The sequence below is a fragment of the Anopheles bellator genome, chromosome 2 (assembly GCF_943735745.2).
Source record: "Anopheles bellator chromosome 2, idAnoBellAS_SP24_06.2, whole genome shotgun sequence".
NCBI classification, from domain to species: domain Eukaryota; kingdom Metazoa; phylum Arthropoda; class Insecta; order Diptera; family Culicidae; genus Anopheles; species Anopheles bellator.
Window position 1 is genome coordinate 56,391,418 of NC_071286.1, and position 15,316 is coordinate 56,406,733.

The 15,316-nt window shown below is 46.2% G+C and overlaps 1 protein-coding gene across 1 annotated transcript in view; it reads right to left on the reverse strand.

The window, feature by feature from the left end:
• The window catches only part of LOC131206957 (uncharacterized), a 69,016-nt gene extending 54,039 nt beyond the window's left edge, over positions 1-14,977 (reverse strand). The window contains exons 1-2 of the mRNA XM_058199562.1: positions 14,261-14,977; positions 13,787-14,227 (exon numbers count right to left, since the gene is read on the reverse strand). Coding sequence (XP_058055545.1) covers positions 13,787-14,227; positions 14,261-14,977 — 1,158 coding nt within the window. The remainder of the gene's footprint in view (positions 1-13,786; positions 14,228-14,260) is intronic.
• Positions 14,978-15,316: the final 339 nt, after the last annotated feature.

The following is a 15,316-nucleotide window of genomic DNA, read 5'->3' on the forward strand; positions in this document are numbered from 1 at the left end:
AAAACAGTTTTGGGTGGTTTCGAAAGCTTGAATATTTCAGTGATATAGAATCGAAGGCTATCACTGATTGAGCTCATAAATCCCATTATGTTTACTGATTTAATAGTGTTTCGATCAACTGGTTTAGCCAATAGGGCTGGTTTAGCAGCAGTCCATTTGGACGACCTATTTTGAGTACATTTTAGATTTTTTGGGTCCTATTTCGGCAATGGCAATTTGAATTTCGGTCTTAAGGTCGTGAATGGTGGCGGGTTTGTTCGCATAACATAAATATCGGTTGTGACAGACACTGTATGGCACGTAGCGACGTCCTGTTGAAATCAAAAGTCGTCTAAGTTTTCAGCTCCATTTTCGTCAAAGAACCAATCAACCAAAATCCGCACCAAACAGTCACTCGTTTTGGGTGCATTACCTTCTCTTGTACGAGGTGTGGGTTTTCCCAACCGCAAAAATGACAATTCTGCTTATTAACAAAGCCACCGAGTAGGAAATGAGCTTTTCAAACATCGTACCGTTTGAGTAAAAGATCTACACCTTTGGAAATAAGTTTTTTTTATTTCCCAATTTTCTGCAACCAAAACTGTATTTTATTCATAAGTGTAACAAATGAAACTTCTGAATAAAAGTTCAAACATCGATAAATATTAATACGTTTTTGTTTTATAACCAAATGAAAAATATATCTTTCGTGGACCACCATGTAGAATAAAAATTTAATCACGATTTAGTAGTAATCAAATTATGATTTGTCAAAAAGTCATCATTATTCGTCATCCATTTCTGTTACCAATGTCAGAATTTTGAATTATAGCCTTAATGCTCTGTTCACCATTTTATTGCTGCTGCTACAACAGACATTCTGTCGTCTTCAGGATTCGAAATGACGTCTTTCGCATCACATTCGAATACTATCCAGCGAAGGTGTACGAAATGTTTCAGGAAATACGCATCAGCAGTAACAGGGGAACAAACCACGACTAGAGTGCGGAGTGCCTACATTTAGGCTCCACTAACTGACAGGCTATTGAGATTCAACTGACTTAGTTATAGAACTTTGATCGATGCGCTGTTTCAAATGTCCAACCTCTGTGCCGATGTTTGATTGTTACATTTTTGAAAATATTACTCCAATACAAACAACGTTTTCAATCCGACGATCTCTATAACAGAGCAAATAGAGCTGTATAGGCCCGTGTCTTATTGACCATCCAAAGCACTGCTCAATGCCGGTTTGCGTTTGCAATCGCCCGCCCGGATGCGAAGTCAGCGCCCGTTGATTGAATGCCCGGACGAACGCGATTCGAATGAACGACGGCACAGGCAGCTAGAGTCTGGCTGCGTCCGGACGTCCTTGCATGCAGTTCACGGGGGAGACTCCACCGCATCCACATCACAGTCGCACGGCGCCCGTGTGATGGAAATTTGAGTAAAGTTTTCTACTTCCTGTTCACGAGCGAGTGCGAGTGCGAAAGATGTAGACATGTTCCACCGACCACTAGCGGGAGCTGATGCGGGCATCGCACATCCTTTCCCGACCGGGTAACCCAGGTTTGTGCCCGTGGCCCTACCTCTATCCCACCGATGGTAACCCTGGTTCTGTGGGCAAGTGGCCAAAGTTTGCTCCCGGCGCTCCACCGGTCTGGGTCTCAACTTTGGGACCGAAAAAGAGAACACAAGAAAAAGACTGAATCCAGGACCGAAAAGAACACCAAGCTCGGCTCTCGTGTGCAGGCGTAATGGTTACATGGCAGTCGGCGTTTGAAAGAATTTGCTCAACGCGAAGCGTGAAGGAACATTTCTCATTTCTGGGAGTTCCGGAAGTGGCCGGAGCTCGGAGCACCTTCACCACCTTCGCCGGAACGAGCAGATGGGGGGATGAAATTTTGCAGTGATTTATCGATTTGTGGCTCCGCGTGCGCAGCATGATGAAGTGAGCGGCGAGCGGCTTTAAAAGTGTTACAGCCAACCCGGGGTGCCAGCGGTGCCATCCTGTGAGCCTTCGGATAGGACCTCCGTGGCCTTTCTGTTCCTTTTTGGGACGCAGGTGGCTCTAGGGAGCGGATGGATTATGTGTTTCACTTTCTCGACGTTGGGCGACGGCGGGCGTAGAAGAAATAAAACGGCGATTTGGCAAGCGAGTCGAGGCGAGGATGCAATCAAATTACTCTTTTCAAAGGATCGCTACGGCGGGATTGGATTGTACAGGGTAATCAGTGCACGCAAACATGTTGGAAAAGGATGTTAACTATAAAATGTAGGTCAAGATTAGAGTTTTGGAATTTGTCTTAGCGAAATCACAGGAGCAAATGTTTGATCGTCCTTGCCTATGTTCAAACATGTGTTCCGAATTAAATATCTCACTTAATGGTACCCTTCAGAGTTTTGCAATGAATCATTGGCCTATAAATTAGCCACGGCTCTGAGGGCGCCAAATTGCCCGACGAAGGATAATGCACGAAAGCATTAGGGCGCGTCCCTGCACACCTGTAGCCCACAGACACACAACGTGGTTCACGATGGTGGCGGAGTGGCGTTATGCATTTTCGTTAATGGATGGCGTATATTTTCCGGTCCCGCTTTAGCTGGTGTATCGTAGAACGGGGGCTTTCGCAGCTACTCTGGAAGCGTTCATAGCGTTTACTGATCGATATTTTAACTCTATTGCCAAAGAGTTCATCCACATAGTGTTTACCAAGAGTGTCAAATCGTCCGTAGATCATCCGTCTCGCTGCACTATGATGGAAAAGTGGACATTGAGTGATTTCAAAGTTTCAGAATTGCAGTCATATTTTCTTAAAATAGATATATAGGAATAATCAAACTTCCTTTATTAAACTTTGTGATTGGGAGAGCTGCTTAAAAAAACGTCCGGTAACTTTGAGCGTCGCAGAGAAAGTTTTCTTAACTATTCTTCGAAGCATTGCAGAGAAATCTGTTCAATGAACTCTTGTCGATTGTTCGACCGTGCGGCGCGACTGCTCGAATTCGTATTCGCGGATTGTTCAAAAAAATATCGCTACAGATAGAACTATGACCAATTCGAATGTTTAGCCTGCTGGGCTATGTAGATTTCGAGAATTGATCTGTCGAAGTCTTCTTAAAATTATAAATGTAATTTATCCTTCTCTAATATGCCGGGAACAAAATTATGTTTTCATCTCTGGTAGTGCAGCAAAGGAATACTGCGCGTTGTTTCGACTAAACTAGACATTAAAATTACACATTAGTTTGTTTTGAACGATTTCCAGCAGGTTTCACGTGCCTGATTTTGTCTATTCGGAAGCTACGGTTATTTTACGAAAACCTTTGTCTGGCCTGGTCTCTTGTAAAAGAGCTACATATAGTCACACAACACATATTTTCTTTATGAACTTATGAAGTACCTCTTGAGGCACAGAAACAAAATGATGAGTTTTTCTGATTAGTTACAGATTTTTTGATCATAGAAGAAACCAAACTAAATCGATGGAGCATATGTTCAATGAAATAGAAAATATCGATATAAGTTTAGAAGAAGGAATCAGTTAAAAATATGCTTTTTTGTATGTTTGCACGCATAGACGATAACAATTTTATTAGAATTTAGATGTTTACACATGACCATAAGTAATTGAATCATAACTATGATTGATATCCGAGCAGTTGTCATGCCGATTGCATAGCTTAAGGCGTTAAAAAAGTCGTCAATATGGAAAATCTAATTGTATCTGATTTAGTATTTAGTATTTAGTTTCCATATAATTGGAAATGTATCTAATTTAGTATTCTTGATTTATCGAGCCACATGTAAAGCCAACAAACAAGCCTGAAAAATCTGTACATTCTTCTTGAAACCATCAATGTTCACTGTTCCTTTACTGTTTGTTTACTGTTCCTTCTTCATTGTCAAATTAGCTATGCTGATCAAATTAAAGAACCGTCTCATAAGGCATTGTGAGAAGCACACGCAACTGTTACGGGCAGCCTGTTGAACTGAGGTCCTCGTATTTTGTACTTACTACTGTTTTTGAAATCTTTACTACAAGCTGAACCACGCAACATTGTGGTCTGAGATGTTTCCCGGTCGTCGTTCCATCCCCGCAATCTGCCGGGTTTCAATGGAGCCGTTTTTGGTGACCACGCCCAATGCTAGTTTTGTGCGTTTGATGTGCCATTTTTTTAGTACCACAGCTCTCGTCATCACGTCTTTTTGAACCTCGAGTCGGGCGCAATTGCCAAACGCCGACAGATTTGCATATTCGCACAGAGGACACTTGTCAAGCCCGACTACGAGCTTTCCTTCAAAACAAGGGGCCAAAAAAAGCGGGGAGCTAGGGTCGCATGCTTGTGGCCTTGTCCTTGCGATCGACGAGTTCTCCATGTGTGTGCCGGTGGCTGTTGTGAACGGATGTGTCGAAACATCCGTCAAAACGGTGCACCACTTGTTTGACATGAAAGTCAGAAGCGTGCCGACCCGAGACCAAAGCGGAAGTAGTACTTCTGCACTAACGCCGTACTCGTGGTTCCCCGAGGATCTACGACACAACCACATCGAAAGCGTGCCCGAGTTTCTCATTCGAAACGTAGTTTGGTCGCTTCTGTCGCGTCCGCACGAATCGTGCATTTTAATTGCAACGCTTCTCACGCCATTTCGTGTGCCAGTTCCAGCATCGGCCACGGACGCCACCTTGTCGCGGTGGGAGTGGCAAGGATTCGCGGAGCGAAGGCCGCCACGGCGCGCGTGGACGCGGACGCGGATGCGTGTTCGAGTTCGAGCCACAGCTTTTTGTTCGTGTCCTTGCGTCCGTGGGACAGCCAGGCCGTGTCCTAGCCACACATATAAACGGAACGCCATAAAATGTTTTCACTCGGAACCTCGGGTGACGATGGGAACCGTACAGTGGAACCGGTCCTCATCCACAGGGTGTCATCACGGCACGGCCGGATTATGATCAGTGGTTTATAGCATTATGCTGATACTAGCAAGCAAGCGTCAGTGGCCTTTGTTAAGGCATTGCCGACTAGGTCACGTTTAAAGTGACCTAACGAATAGACACTTTTCTGGAAAATCATATTTAATTTACGAGCAGCACTATGGGATTTTTGAGCCCAGCGTTAAACACTGTAACTTTATAAACGGTGCTATTTGAAGGCTTCACAGTTTGGTCGCAGGCGGACACCCTGTGACCGGCAGCCGATGATGATGATGACAGCATGTGGCGCGATGTGGCGAATGATGAGTGAAATGTTTTCGTATTTTACCCAAATGACGGTTCGGTTCAATAGACAGAGCCCCCCCCGGATGGCGGCGCACTCCGCAAAATACGAACCGCAAAGGACCACGGCCGGTTGACGGCGCACTAAATAAAACTAGAGCAAGGCTGACGCAAGGCTAGAATGATGCTGCCAGCCACCGACCGCCGGGGACGCGGGCCCATAAAAAGAAGATGAGCAAACACGCAGCAAAAAGTAAGAACTCGCGCGGCAACTGAATCAGGAAGTTCCGCTGGCATAGGGACCCGGGGGGGGGGGGGGCGCGGGGAGCTTTAGGCTGGCCACAACAACTTCAGCAGCGCGCCGACTTGCGGCCGACTGAACAAAACAAAAAGCCAATAAAGCAACCCAAAAGAGGAAGCAAAAAAAACTACAGTTTTGTCTGCAGCTGCAATGCGAACGGTCGCCGGGAGAGGTCCTTGGACGAACGGGACACACTTTGAGTGATGAATGTCCGGTGGCGAAGGGAGCGCAGCGCAGCCAGGCCATTGGCGTTGTCGTTTTATTTCAATTTCACATCAACCTCAGAGTATTTCGCTCTCTTTCTATCACTCTTTTTCTCCTGGTTTTTTTTCCTTTCCTTTTTTGCTTTCTGATTATTATTTGGTGAGTGTTGCTAATGGTTGTTGTATGATGGGCCCGAGGAACAAAACCGGAGCGGAAGTGTGCCAAACATCACTCTTTTTAAGCTCACCGAACGCTTCATTGCTCGCCGACGATAATTGTGGCAGTTGTTTTCGAATGATGGTAGGCCTGCGGAGCGCTTTAACATTCCAAGGATTGCCATAGGGATTATGTTGTAAAAAGGGACAGGATACAGATTGTTTTACTTGTTTAAAAATCATGCAAATTTTCGAAAGTTACAAAAAATAATGTGATAAATGTTTTGAATAGCGTTTTTCGTCAATTTACTACACAGTGTGCAGTCATCATTCATTCCTCAGCGTTTCGTTTAATTAAGAGTTTGGGACCCATAAATTTCGCGCGGTTCGTGACAAATTTCAATCACGGGTTACAACGAGAAATCACATGCGCACATGTGGCATGTAATGCAGTTACTGGGACCTCTCACGAACCAAACCCGAAAGTTTAATTAAAAAAAGCCGTCGCCTTTCGTTCGTTCCTTCTCAGTTCACAGTTGCGCGGTCCGGGCGTCCGCACACCTGGAACGGTTTCGGTTCTTAATTTGGTCGCTGAAAAATTCTGGTCGCCTCGCTCCCGTTGGTCACTCACGGAACGGACGGAAGACCGGATAATGTGCCACATTTCACGCCACATTCACTTCATAACACGTTCCGGTCCGGGCAGTTGCGGCGTGGAGTAGTGTCTCGGGTCACGACACGCCTGGTTTGGACGCCGTGCTCTGAGCCGAGGAGTCCGGGGTGCAGCGAAACGCAAACCGAAGATTAATGTAGAATGTCGCGTGTGTGTAATTAAAGCTGCATTAATCACTATCCGTGCGCGTGTTGGTGTGCTGGTGAACCTGCTCCTTGACCATCACACAGCACGGCTCCAGTGAACTTGACCACAGCGGGGACTACCGTTTTGGGACACTAAACGAATGGAGTGATGTGGATTGATATTGACTGGTGGCTTCATTTTTTTCGGATAGAGCAAACAGTAAGAGGACGTTTTTAATGCTAATGAAATTGGAAGTTTCGACAACAGAGGGAGCTGCTACTGAGTTGCTGAATTTTTATTTTGCTGCATTCGTTAAAAATGAAACAAAACGCATTCGAATGCAGCTTTCTCGGCAACATTTGGATCGTTTTCGGCAGAATAAAATGGATTTGGTACGTTGAATGATCCCTATGGATGAGACTTGGGTCTATCACCATGGTCCTGAATCAAAACAAGAAGCTAAGGAGTGGTGTAAACCTTGTTCTTCGTCCCAGAAACGAGTTCGTGTCTAGAAATCGCACAAGAAGTTGTTTGCATAAGTTTTTTTATGCGAATGGAATTTTGTAAGCGGATGTACAACTGGTGAAACAATAAATTTCGATCATTGTTGTAACCTTGTAGACCAGTTGAAAGAGAAAATTCGTGAAAAAAGACCCGGTTTGAAGAAGAAAAATATCCTCTTTCATCAGGGCACTGCACTCTGTCACAAGAGCATTTTGAAAATGGCAAAAATCCTTGAATTAGAGTTCAAATTCGTATCGTATTAAACAGATTTGGCCTCTAGTGACTTCCGTCTCCAAAAAAATCATGCGCGGAAAGCATATTTCATCAATGATGACGTAACAATAGCTCAAGATGCCTATTTTGAAGGCCTTCCAGTTTTTCACTTCAGGCATGGAATACATAAATTGGAATCTCATTAAAACAAGTGTATTGATGTTCAGGAAAACCATACTGAATAAAAAAAGTGTATTTCAAACCATAAAATTGTGTTTTTCTTATCGAGGCTCCGAATGTAATAAACAACCTAGTAGTTCATAGTTTCAAGAAACTGCAAGAACTACACCAAACAGAATGATTAACGCTTTCCTCATGTAAGCTTACTCAACCTTCCTTTGGACGTTTATTCAAAAATGTTACGAACATCAACTATCTTTTCGAGAAGAGATAAATTATGGAATCGTGTTCCATAACTTTCCTGATCATTTCGAAACCATCGACAGGATGTGAGAAAGAACTGTAACCATAAATGATTGCTATTATTTACCTATTTTATATTTATTTTTGCAAAAACTTAAATACTCGTTTAATATTAAATCTTGAACAATAATGCATATGAAGAGTCAATATGGCATCATTTATGGTGATATCATTCACATCCAACAAATTGGAGTTGTGTTGCAATCGCCGCTTTTTTTAAATCAATATAAATCGACTAAAAAAAACAGTTCAATCGACTCAATCACATTCCGGAGGAATGCTCTACGAACTGACGGGTGTGCTATTGATTCATTTATGCTTCACCAGACGCTGTGCAAAAACAACGCCCCGTGGAGAGAAACGCCATCGTCGTGGCTCGATTTACTTAACATAACGAGATCACGTCGCTTCCGGGCGCTCAGCCAAATAGCAAACGAGAGAGAGAGAGAGAGAGAGAAGCGGCTCACAAATCCGGTTCCTCTTAGCAACATCAAACAGCGGCAATAAAATCTACAACCGGAAACGATGTTGCGAGCGGCTACGACCCGTCCGGACGACCGACCGGAAGGCCGTCATCGACACGTCACTTCATTCGGAGCCGCTCGAAGCTCGCCGGGGGGATTAAAGAAGATTTGCATTCGTAAAGATTTGCCCGGTACACGTGTCCTCGATGCTTCTCTGCCCCCGCGGTCTGACCTTCCAAAACGAATCGACAATCCGATTGCACCGCGCGGAGTTCCCCGGGGGTGGTTCCCGGAAATGGAGCCATCGGTTGTTTCTGATTTGCGTGCGATAATGCCATGCCGGCCATCACCCGGTCCTGGCCCGGGAGCTTCGTTTGCTGTAATTGAAAAAGTTATAAAACCCGTTCGGTTCGTTTCCGTTCCACGTCGGGTTGTAATGGCCCAGTGACCGCTAGTTGCTGCGTGGCCCTCAGGGTCGCTCTGGGTGCGAACGGAATGGTGCCCGAAAGCATTAATGTCTTCCATTTCATTAGATTTCCTCGCTCCGGCACCGGCAGACTGATGTTCTATGCACCAGAAAGCAGCGCCCTAGGCTGGGCAATACGTTGCCGTCGCAGCATGGGCCTCGTTGGCCATAGCTTTCGCAGGGCTGCAAGATGGTAGACATCTCCATAACGCTACACTGGACACTGGAATGTGCATTTCGGAATGACCACGTTCCTACGTTCGCAACTCGGCCACGCGACGGAACGGAGTCCGGATGTCCAGCACGGGAGAAGTTCGGGAGCGTATCCGGGGCCAACCCGATAAGTGCCTGTTACAATCATCACGTTTCACGATCGCCCATAGTTTTGAGCTGTTTTGGCCTTGGTTTGGTTTTGCATGCCACTCGCGCAACGGTAGTTTGAACAAGGAAACGGAAGCATAGAACAATTGCATCGATGATTACGGTGTTAAAGCAATGGTGCGGTGGCAATACCCCATTTCGGACTCGGAGGGATGTTAAAGTAAACCCAGTAGCTTAATGAAAAATTCCAATAGTGCGGCTTCAATATTGTTCCGAAAAGGGCCGTAGTTTGGACGAACGCATGTATTATAGCACTGTATCTTGTTTGTTTTTATTTCAAAGTTGACATCACCAACATCTTTGTCAATTGATTTTGTGTATGGAATAAAATTGCTGCCCCCAAAAAGGTTGAAAATGTTGCAAAAGGCCTTCAGTGAGTAGGTTCTATCGAAAACAAGAGTTTATAAATGGAAAACAATGTTCGAAGAGGGATGCGTTGAAAATGAGGCACGGTCAGGACGACCAATAACATCAACTGATGAGCTACAATAACGATAACGACTGTAAGGTGGCTGGTAACTTGTAATTCTAACTGATGAGCTCGTCACGTCAATAAAATTGAGGTGCTCCAAAATCGTCGATTGAAAATGTGAGATCGAAAGGATCTGGGGAATTCATTTTGAGTGACCATTTGAGCCTCAGAAAAGTGAATTGTTGATTAGTGTTAACCTGATGTTTTTGCATCACGTTTTCGTGTTGTTTCGTGTTGTCGTGTTGTTTCGTGTTAACAGTGTTAAATTGACGCTTTTTCAAATAGGATGATTAAACATCAGGTGCCATTAATTTCGAATATATTCGATACTTTAAGTTCCGATCATCGGAATAACGATATCAAGAGTTTTGAAAACTGTGGAAGTTAAGTAGATAAATAAACATATTTAGAGTTTAGAATATTACCGTATACAGCGAAAACGAAAACGTTGCAGAAGATCAACGCTAATCCGGATCCCAATAGATTATGCTTCACGAATCTGACGACAGCCATAGTTTCTTAGACATCCGACATCTGATGGATTGAGTAGTTTAAAATATAACTGTACTTTTTAATGAGTTTTTGGTTGTGTTTAGTGTTAATGCAGTGAACACAATAAATATCCTCGCGAAAATCGTGGGCACGATTTTGGGTGTTTTTCAAATTGCATTTAAACGACAGTTTGTTTGAATCGATTTAAAAACGTTATTTTTCACTTCGTTGCGTATAGCAATTCTGTCGATGATTAATTGTTTTTAAAGAAATCAAAAACATTGGTTTAATTTTGGTTAGAAGTTTAGTTTACTTGGTTTCGGGTTTCGGAAAGCGGATCCTTCTGGTGCGTGTGCTTGATAGTTTCAGGACCGGTACGGCAATCGGACCTGTAACGACTATCCGGCATAATCGCATCACAATAACAATTGCAATTTCACACACAAAAGTATTTGATTGCCTTTAAACAACTTTTTGGAGCGGACACGGGCCATCGTAACGTCGGCGGTGCAATCAAATCCGTTTATGAGCCGTTCCAAACCGTGAGCCGTCATAAAGCCCAACAAACCGATCAATGGCGTTTGCCAATGGCTCGTGGGAAACCCATTTCCTTCGCCCCACACAGCAACAGCAACAACGGGGTGGAGGCTCTCAATCAACCGACTTTCAAGCGGCCTCGCTACTTTATTACGTACCACATAATATGCTTTCATGCGAGCATAAATACATTCAATTACGTGCCCCCGGGTGGGTCCGGGCGGTCTCGTTCGGTTTCTCGCTTTTGTTTCCGGCCGTTCGGTGGTCGCTTCTCCGTTGTTCCCTCGTCCCTGTGGCCGATTTTATGTCTTCGTTTGGTGTGCACAAATCGAACCCCCATAAAGATCGCCTCCGTCGAAGGATGCGCCGGAAGCGGTGCTCAAACCAATCGCCCAAAGCGAGACAGAGAGACCATCTTGGGTCGGAAAGAGCGGAAAAGGATGCAGCTTGATTTACGCTAACGAATAAATATGTACGGCCCAGGCGGTGGCAGCTCCTTCTCAGGTCCTCGAGGTATGCTTTCTGGCAGCCGAATGGGCCACCGGGTATTGATGCATCTGCTCCAAAACCCCCTCTGGCGGAGAATGCAGACAGTTGGAGAGGATCTTAGCATAAAAACCCTATGTCGGCTCGAAACCAAGAGCATGAGTGCAAATCCCGGGCCCCCGTGTGGGGAGCTCTGGATGCTCATAATAGACGTTGGCGTAGAAAAGACGGAGCAGCAAAAAAGGCGGATGGAGAACGATTGTGATTTATCATTTTGATAGCGCTCGATTTTGTGGAGTGTGAATATGCTCCCAAAGTGCTGTGCTGCTACTACTGCTCGATAGGAATCAATTTTGGGATAGCCCTTCGGGTCGGCACGACGGTTTGTGTGTTGGGGTTTTTGTGGAAACCCCCGTTGGGTGGTTCAAAGTCCGAAACATAAATCCGATGTGCTCCTCGTGCACCCGGGCCACCCAACCCCGGGCATAGGGTGGCGGGAGAGCCGGATGATTTAATATTTTGGACATTATGTTTTATTTCACGAAGCGCCTCACCCACCACCCAGCAACTGGGGGCGGGCGTTATTGTTGGCTGATTATGCGCAAATTGAACGGCGATTAACTAATGGGAGTTTAGTGGCCGTCGATCAACGGGCTGTGCGTTGGTGATAATTACAACGAATGATCGTCGTGGTCGTTGGGGTATCATATAGCGAGTGAAGCGGTACAACAACGACAAAGATGGGGCACTGAAAGTCGTCTGCAAACGTTTTCCAAATGTTGTTTTGCAAATGTTTGTTGGTTAATTTTAAACGTACTCGATGATGAAATTTTTAGTATTAATAAATTATTATTTAAGAAAACTTACACAAATGAAAAGATTAAAATAAGAGTCTTTGAGGTTCTAAAGAGGTTGCAGTAGTAGAGGTTAGTTTAAGAAATTATGTTGTTTCTGTTAACTCCTGTGAACAGTGACTAAGCAGTAATAAATACGAGTATTTTTAAGGCCGTAATTGGACAAGAATTGTTGCACTATAAATTCTGTAGAATGAATGATCGCAATTTACAAATAAAACTCATATTAAAATTGTTGATTAAAATATGTGTTATTACCTTCAAGGATGCGTCAAGGTTTTATCTAGAATTTTGGACATAAATGGATTGGAAACGTGTTCCGTGGAGTAGAAAGTTTTTGTTTACGAATTATGAAAAAGTCCCACAAGGTCATATCTTGTGAACACGATACTTATTTTCTCGACTTTTGTAGCCCAAAGTTCTATCGACGCGGAAACTTTTCGAAGCCTTTTCTAGCAAATTTCTTGTCAAGAACCGTCCCAACTTTAAAACACCAAAATCGTAAGCATCTGACCCTAATGAAAAATTTAATGCCTTTTTACAAGCACAAATTTGTTTTGAGTCATTCATTTAGTGAAGGTTTCGTCAGATGGAGATACTTTAGGTGCGTTTCTACAAGGCAAGCCATTGGAGGCATTCACTTGCAATTTCAATAAATATTAGTTGTTTAAACAATAAACATAAAAAACAATTCGAACACTTTTTATCAAGTACCGAATGTACGTTAAACAGTCAGTCAGTCTTATTCGGCAGCTGCAACCACCGTTCATCGAATCTCGTAATCTGCCTATCTCATGACATGTCCAGCCCACCGAGAAGGCGAGAGATATATTCACTGTACGCCACGACCCAACCGTTGCTAAACTCCTATGTAAACCTGCGTGACAACGGAGAGCCTTCGGCCTATAGTGTCTTCGTCATCAGCTTAGGACCAGGATCTGGCTGCAGTTGACGGTCTGTGAGGACTCCACTCCAGCGATCCGGAATGCTCACACCAGTGTTGATTGTTAAAAAGGAGAGCAAGCCAAACTTCTTAGCATTATAACTCAACATAATTTAGCATTGTTAGCCAGTATTGATGTCAATTTCAAGTAAGACAATTTTATGTTTTCCAATGCTGCAATAGGGGTTATAAAAGAAAACTGCGATGTAGTCAACTGTTACCGCTGATAGAGTAGTCGGTAACGCTACCCCCGCTGATAGAGTAGTCGGTAATGCTCTTCGCTGTCAGCGCAGCTGGCCAGGGTTCGAATCCCGGGATCGGTTGTCACTCAACCGGCCATGGTTTCGATTCCCAATACCGGCGCTGACAGAGGGGGTTGGCGCGGGACCAACAACCCCGCCCGTAAAAAACGAACTGTTACAGATAGCACCAGGGATAATTGACATTAACAATTGTCTCTGGTGCAGGCCAAGACCGCACAGCGGTTGTAGTGCCAAAGAAGAAGAAGAAGAAGAAGTCAACTGTTAAGTAAAAACATTTCACGAAACACATTGTATATCCCCGGCTTAACAACCTTATACTAAATCGGAATAAACTAATCGTTGTCCCAATCGTTCAATTTCCGACCCAAATAGGAACCCAAATAGGAATGCTGCTCGACTCAGATCTGCTCGAAATCGAGCTGCCTACACCGAGTGACGTTGTGCGAAGATCCGAAGCAGTACTGATAACGATCCCTGGTTAGTGTCGAACATTAAAAGGATGATCTGATGGACATGGTGACATGCTACGAAGGCCGCTCCTCAAGTCTGCGTCGTCACCAGCGCACTCTCTTACCTCGAACTGATCACAGGTACAGACCCCGTACTGGCGGTGGTCACACTCGCAGCAGTAGTACTCCGCCTGCTGGTGCCCGGGCGTCGTGGTCGTGGTCGAGTGTCCACCGCCCCCGCCATTAGGTACCGCCGTTCCCCCGGCGACCGGTGGAAAGAAAACATCGTCCGGATGGTAGTGGTGCTGATGCGCCCCGCCGCTTATTGTCGTCGTATTGTAGAACTGCTCCTCGTACGGGTCCAGCTTGCGGCCCCGGTACACGCTGCACTTGCGCTCGAGCGCTCCCGGTTCAGGACTCGTCAACGGATGTGCCTCCTCGTCGTCCGTGAGGGCCAGTGGTTTCAGCGCAGGCCTCCCGGGTGGCGTGGCCTGTGGAGTGGCCGGTGTGATCACGATCGGATCGGGATTCGGGATCTGCAGCGTGAGCGGTTGCGTCAAGGCATCCTCCCGCAGGCAGGCACTATGCGCAACCGGAACCGAGCCCCGCTTCGTTCCCACCAGCTGCTGCTGCTGCTGCTGTGCGTAGTGGTAGAAATGGTGGTTCGGATGCTGCTGGTGTTGGTGCTGCTGCTCCGGGGTCGGTTCGAGCGCCGCCGCATGGAGATGGTGATGGTGGGGCGGATGATGACCGAAGCCAAGGGTCGGCGTGTCGGGAGGCGTCAGGTCCGATGCGGCCTGCGACACTAGAGGGAGCGTGGCGGTGGCGGACTTTGTTAACTGTTGACGTCGGACGAGCTTGTCGTACTCCCGGAAGCCGGTCGGTTTCGGCATCGGCGGAAAGGACGCCCCGGACGCCGTCGGGAGGTGTGCGGGGCCGTGCACGTGGCACGGGTGCTGCTGCTGCTGCTGCTGATGGTGGTGGTGATGGTGTTGGTGGCCATGGTGTCCCGCGCCCCCGGACGTGCAGGGCTGGTCGCCGAACGGGAAGGACTTGTGGTGCGGATGCTGCTGATCCGAGCCCGGGATGCTGGTGTACCCGGCGCTCAGCTTCCGGTGGTGCTGGTGCGGTGCCCTCAGATACGAGGCCGGCAGCTGGTGGAACGGTTTGCTCTTGGTCGGCGTCGAGGCCGCCTTCGCCGCCAGCTTCTCCCGCAGGATCAGCTGGTTGGTGGCCTTGTTCTTCGTGTTCTGCTGCGCCTGCTTCTTGCGCGCCTGGCGCGACGCCAGCGAGGCGCCACCTGCTGCTGCGTACATCTTGCCCTCTACTGTCCTCTGTTACTCGGGACGACGACACGGCAGTCGCATTCACAACAATAACAACGATGATGGGCTAACAACAACAACAATGACGATAACAGCAATAATAACGACGAAGACGAACGAGACGCGGTGGAATGTTTGGCGGAAGCACCTCCCCTCAGCAGCAGCTCCGAATTCGGGTAGTACTTCTAGTAGGTCTTGAGCCGCTCACGTTTGACAGCTGACAGCGAGCTTAGGCAGGCTTACGGCGACGACGCAGATGCAAGTGAGCCGCAAGACCGGGCAGTAGGGACGGGTGAGGGCGGGGTCAGTATACTAGCACAGTGAACCATC